The 5,840-nt window shown below is 50.9% G+C and overlaps 1 protein-coding gene across 1 annotated transcript in view; it reads right to left on the bottom strand.

Annotated features, from left to right (window-relative positions):
• Positions 1–5,554, bottom strand: part of ASB10 (ankyrin repeat and SOCS box containing 10) — a 14,925-nt gene extending 9,371 nt beyond the window's left edge. The window contains exons 1-3 of the mRNA XM_009330228.1: positions 5,134–5,554; positions 1,996–2,071; positions 1,290–1,504 (exon numbers count right to left, since the gene is read on the bottom strand). Coding sequence (XP_009328503.1) covers positions 1,290–1,504; positions 1,996–2,071; positions 5,134–5,446 — 604 coding nt within the window. The 5' untranslated portion in view covers positions 5,447–5,554. The remainder of the gene's footprint in view (positions 1–1,289; positions 1,505–1,995; positions 2,072–5,133) is intronic.
• Between the last annotated feature and the right edge of the window lie 286 nt (positions 5,555–5,840).

Genomic DNA, 5,840 nt, shown 5'->3' with positions numbered 1-5,840 from the left:
GGCCCATGCCTAAGAGCCCCCGGCCCTGCAGGAAAAGAGAAGCCGGGGACCCATGTCCAGCCATAGTGCACAAAAGCACTGAGCCCAGACCTGCCCTTTGCCCCAGGGTACCTGATGTACAACCCCTCTTGAGAGACTGAGGTTTCCCCTCAAGGGACTGCCTTTTCCTGCCAGTCCCTGCTCTGCAAGGTCCCTGCCGTTGGACTGGCCTGCCAAAGGCAAAGATCTGGGGATGACTCTTACACTCCACAGCCGTGCTGACAGGGAGCTCAAAGGAGCAGGAGCCTTGGGGCAGAGGCTGTTCCCAGAAAGTCTGCTTTTCATCTGCAGCTCAGTCATGCAGCACAGGGTTTCTGTTGACAGCAATAGAGCAGATGAAGGGCCTAGGGGCACAGGCAGGGCTGAAAGCAGCAAAGTGGCTGGGAAGAGCACCATGCACCCCAGTAAAAGCACCACAGTAAAACAAAGAGGTGCTGGAGCAGGCTGCCACACACGCAGGAGATTCAGACAAGCCCTGAGCATGGCACAGACAAGCAAGCTTCAGCACCGATGGACATCTAGGCCCTAGGAGAGAGCAACGGCTAAAACCTGCCAACTCTCAAAGATGCTGACCCAGCTGGAACCATGTCTGAGCTGGTGCAGTCTGCTGACAAACAGCCTGCAGCTGTTACAGGAAAAGGGCTCCTTTAAATCATGCTTCTTGCTGCCCTTCCAGGCTGGGCTGGAGGACCACATCCCAGACTGCATGACATGTTCAACACTACATCCCTCTCACCTCTTTCTCACAGAAGCAGCATGTGGTCAACTGTGTTTCCCAGGGCCAGGTTCAAACTGAACCATCTCGAGGACCTAACGCAGGGCTGTGATAATTCCTTGCCCAGCACAACCCACAGAGAGAACCAGCAGCCCAGCCCAGGCTGCACACAGACAGAACAGGCAGGCAGAGCCAGGCTACAGGGCAGGTCACAGAAGGAGCACAACCTGGAGCTTGAATCTCCTTTGCCCCATGGTAGAGCCCAGGCAGTTTCCAAGCACTGGCACAAACCCCTGCTAGAAGGCCCCAGATGCACCTCACACTCCCAGACACACGCACACTCTCTCACAAGCAGCACAAGGGGAACCCAACCACATTCCAGTGCTCTCACTCCCACCCCCACTCCTCCGTAACCCAAACGGCACCCATAACACACAATCCCAGCAATAGTTATGCCCTGCAGCATAAGAAAAAGGCTCTGACCCTCTCCCTGTTCAGCTGGGCCACACTGCTGGCCCGCTGCCCCCCTGCATACTCAGCCGACGGAAGTTGAAGCGGTAGTTTTTCCACTCTTCCAGGTCACTTGTGTCAAACACAGCATTGGGACTCAGGTCGTTTTGAAGGTCGCTGAGGATCTCGGCCACAGTCCCCTCATCCCCAGTCAGCAGGGCCTGCCAGTAGACCTGGGCAGAGCCATCCGCCTTCCGCGTGCAAATGGGCTCCTGACTCTTGTCTCCTCTGCCTGTGATGCTACGCATGATGCAGTACCCAGACCCTCCACAGAAGCCAGGGCAGGACCTGCTGCTGCCTCACCAGCCAGGCTCTGAGCCTGTGGGTACAGCCCTACCAGTGCCCTGCGCTCCAGCTGACGGGCTGCCTGTCTGCCCTGGGGTGCTCCGCACGGAGGGAGGACATGTCACATCACTGCTTGGCCCAGGCTGGGTACAGCTCAGGTCTCAGCTGTTCTATTTTGGGAAACCTTGTGACCAAACGTTTGGGCCAAGAGGCTGATAAGGACACTCCTCTCAGGCAGCAGTATCTCTGCCGTCACTGGCTGTGAAGGGACAGCCCCTAGGCAGGGCAGGGTAGCAGAGTAGCCTGAAGGGTAGAAATGGAGACAGGACATCACTAAGAAAACAGAGAGAGAAGTAGTCTGATGCCCAACTAGCCTGCTGTGTCATCCAGCTGCTGCCCAGACCACAACAGCACAACCCAGCTGCCTCCATACACCACCAGCACACCTTTGTCCAGCCCTTGGCTCCTTGCACATCTCCAGCACTGCACCTCCATTTGCTAGTTCCACCTGAGCCATTGGCACTAAACAAGCCACAGCAGAGTTCTTTTTAATCAAAGCTTAAAGCCAAAGGACAGGTAGAAACAGGTACATTACAAGCAAACTAAAAACATACAAGGTAATTATCCTTTAGACCCCTTCCTACTTTCCCTTGAAATTCAGCCTTGCAGAGAACTCCTGCATGATTTCAGTACTCCCTTTCCCATCCTCTGACAGTCCCCTCACTCAGGGCTCCTCACCGCTGTCCTTTCACCTGAGATGGCATTTTCCCCCGTCCCTACTTAGTTGTACAAACTCACCTTATCCCTACGTTGGTTACAGAACAGCACACTTTGCTCACAGTTGGCCAGCATTGTGTGTAAAGAACACATCTAACTGCATGGAACATTCTAAAGAACACATCAAACTGTATGGAAGACTAGTAGCATTTAGTTTAATTTTGTGTCATGGAACTGTTCAGATCATGCAGCTAAAAAACAAGTTAAGTGACCCCAACAGACCATCCAGCTGGTGGGATGCTCTATTACCCCAAAAATATAAGCAGGTATCCCACAAGAGCCTGAGGTTCCCAATCACAAAAGCATCGCCAGGGAGACAAAAGGCTGTGTGTGTTGGTGTCAGTAACACCATACAATTCACACTTCCTCTGGGCTTCTTAAACTATCAATACGGATTACTTGGGAAAGACCAGGTCACTAGAATCTACTTTTAAGGTCACTGGCTGGGTAAGTTTTAAGAAACTGTCCCTGCAGCCCAATGAGATACATAACCAAAGCCTTAGGTAGCATTGTTGTGGTTTAACCCGGCTGACAGCTAAACACCACGCAGCCGTTCGCTCACTCCCCCCACCCCAGTGGGATGGGGGAGAGAATCGGGAGGGGGGACATAAAATTTGTGGGTTGAGATAAAGACAGTTTAATAGGACAGAAAAGGAAAGAAAAATAATAATACTAATAATGATAAAAGAATACACAAAGTAAGTGATGCACAATGCAATTGCTCACCACCGCCAACCAATGCCCAACCAGTTCCCAAGCAGTGGTCACCGCACCCCAGCCAACTCTCCCAGGTTTATATACCGAGCATGACACCATATGGTATGGAATACCCCTTTGGCCAGTTTGGGTTGGCTGTCCTGGCTCTGCCCCCTCCCAGCTTCTCACTGGCAGGGCACGAGAAGCTGAAAAGTCCTTGACTAGTGTAAGCACTACTTAGCAATAACTAAAACATCAGTGTGTTATTGTCATCCTAAATCCAAAACAACACTATACCAGCTACTAGGAAGAAAATTAACTCTATCCCAGCCAAAACCATGATAAGCATGAAGTTTTGCTTTGGTTTTTGTTCTATACCCTTATCTGATAAATTTGGCAGTACATTTTTGGTCTGTGCTTGATGAATAATCTTGTTTGGTTGGGTTTTTCACATTTTGAAACTTTAGTGATAAGAGCAATTTCTGTGTGAAGTTGTTTTACATCAGCTGTTGTTTTCTTTGGGGCACAAATCTTTACAAGCAGATTGACTTGCTGTTCAAGTGTCTGTCAGCCCAGCATAAGACAGGAGTTAAAATATGCAATTAATATTTTTCTGACAAGTGGTCTCAGTTACACAAAATACCTTTTGTATTTTTATTCCTAGGTAGACTGTAACAATTCAAAACCTGGGTTGTACAAATCTTGGAACTCAGTAAATCTTCACCACCCACAAGTAGCAGCACTTGCATCTGCAAGCCCACCCTATCTGTTTGTCTCTTGCTAGTGTGGATCCCCACAAAACAGTCATGGTCAAGCTTTATCAGTGTGCTCCATAGCTTTGTGCCAGGACACTTGAAAAGAACCCACATCTGTGCGAAAGCGGCCCTCATCAACAGCTTTTCCATTCTGGAACAGGGGGGCTTTTGCCACAAACCTTCTGTGGAAGAGTGGTGCAATTATGGCCCCTCCACACCTGAGACTCCCCGTCTTAAATTCTGGGAGTCTGCCTGCACCACACTACTAACAGACAGCAGCAAGGACGTGCACTTCCAGATTGCTAAGCGCATCTCTCCCTTTAACACATCAGCTATGCTGCTTACTGAAAAGCTGATAGAGGACATTGATGAGAAGGTAAGCAAAATGGACCAGAAAGTGTGGAAGCATGTGTGGTAGCCACAAGATGTATCTGGGCAAGGTATAGTGAGGTGTATAGATGGGAGGAAACACCAAGAATGACCAGCTTCTACCTCCTGTCACCCAGGACCAGCTTGCTTCCACTCTCTCTCTGATAGACTAGATTTCTGCTCCCCTTGCCCAATCCATCTCACAGAATAGAACAGCTTGCAGGGTGCAAACCCCACGTGAAAGAAAGCAAAACAGCAAATGCTTTTGTTCTGGAGCAAAGCCCCCCTCCAGCTGATCACTGTTAACCCTGCCACATCAATGCCCCTGCAGCTTCTCAAAGTCAGTGTTTGGAGCAGGGATCGCAATGGCTCTGCTTCACACCCGGATTTCACCACAGCAGCAGGATTAGGTAGATAGGGAGCAATTGTGGCTTGGTCCCCAAGCAGCTGCCTACAAGGCTGAAGCACAGCCATGCCTCTTCCTCAGGATATGGGCTAAGCTCTGCCTGAAGGGCACCGCTAAGACCTCTCTGCTGTTCCCAAAGTATGTCACAGCCTCCAGTTTCTAATGAACTGAAGTAACAGACCCAACTTGAGACATAAAGCAGGAAAAGCATCCTTATGCCACCTGATGCCTTCTCACCCACGCACTCTCTCCACCTCACACATACCTCCATCTATCCCAGCAACCTCTAACAGGACAGTCCTGATGTTGTTCCTTGAAAGCAGCCCTTCCAGGGGCACTATTCTCACTATTTCCCAGTAGATCTGCCCCTAGCCACCTTCAACAAGCCTGCTACCATTTGTTCTATAGCCCTGGAATCCTCCTTCTTTATCCAAAAGCCTTTCTTCCCAAGTCCCTCTTCCACCACCCTGTCTCCACCACTGGGGATTCCTCTCAAAGCTTTTCTCAGGTGCCTGTGCTCTTTCTCTGGTCCCCATCCTGGGCACTTCCCATCCCCCCATGTCCCAGCCCTGCACACCCACCAAATTTCCTGCTAGTCCAGCGCAGCTCATCTCCCTTTGTCTCAATGATGAGATTGATGGCTGCACTCTTGGTGAAGTACTTCTGCACCATCTCCAGGTCCCCAGTGAAGAGCGCATTCTGGACGAGCAGATCCCGGCACTCCAGTGGCTCCAAGCGGCTGTTCTGGCATCCCTGGCCAACTGGGCTCAGGCTGTGCTCACTGTGGTGGTACTGGGGCCTTATACGCCAAGCGTACTTCCACTGATCGAGCTGCTCCTCATCCAGCTGCAGCAAGCGTTGTGTGGCAGAGCTGAACGGAAAGGTGCAGCCCATTATGGGGAACAAACAGGGTAAGTCTGAACCTTACAGTAAACAAGCTGCTGCAGGCAAGAGCCTTTTATCCAAGGCTACGTCCTTGGCAGGTTGCTCCTGGGTTCCAGCTCCCCAGTGTCTGGCTGGATTCAGGCACAGGCCTGACTCACCCAGTATAAATAGTCCTGCTTGGCAGCTCCCCTTCACCACCTCCCCTCCTTCCAAGAGCTTATTTTCAGTTGCTGGATGCAATCACCAGCACAGATTAGGCACAGGAGAGGGGTAGCAGGGAGCCTTGAAACACTCTCTATGTGCTTGCTTGTTTGCTCTGCAAAGTCTCCACTCTGCACTGTGCTCCCACTTGGAAAGAAACAGAGCAAGGTGGGGGCAATCACAGTGAGGGGTAGCTAGAGAA

Source organism: Pygoscelis adeliae, unplaced genomic scaffold (assembly GCF_000699105.1).
Source record: "Pygoscelis adeliae isolate BGI_AS28 unplaced genomic scaffold, ASM69910v1 Scaffold348, whole genome shotgun sequence".
NCBI classification, from domain to species: domain Eukaryota; kingdom Metazoa; phylum Chordata; class Aves; order Sphenisciformes; family Spheniscidae; genus Pygoscelis; species Pygoscelis adeliae.
Note: the sequence above shows the minus strand (reverse complement) of the source record. Positions and strands in the feature narration are given on the sequence as shown.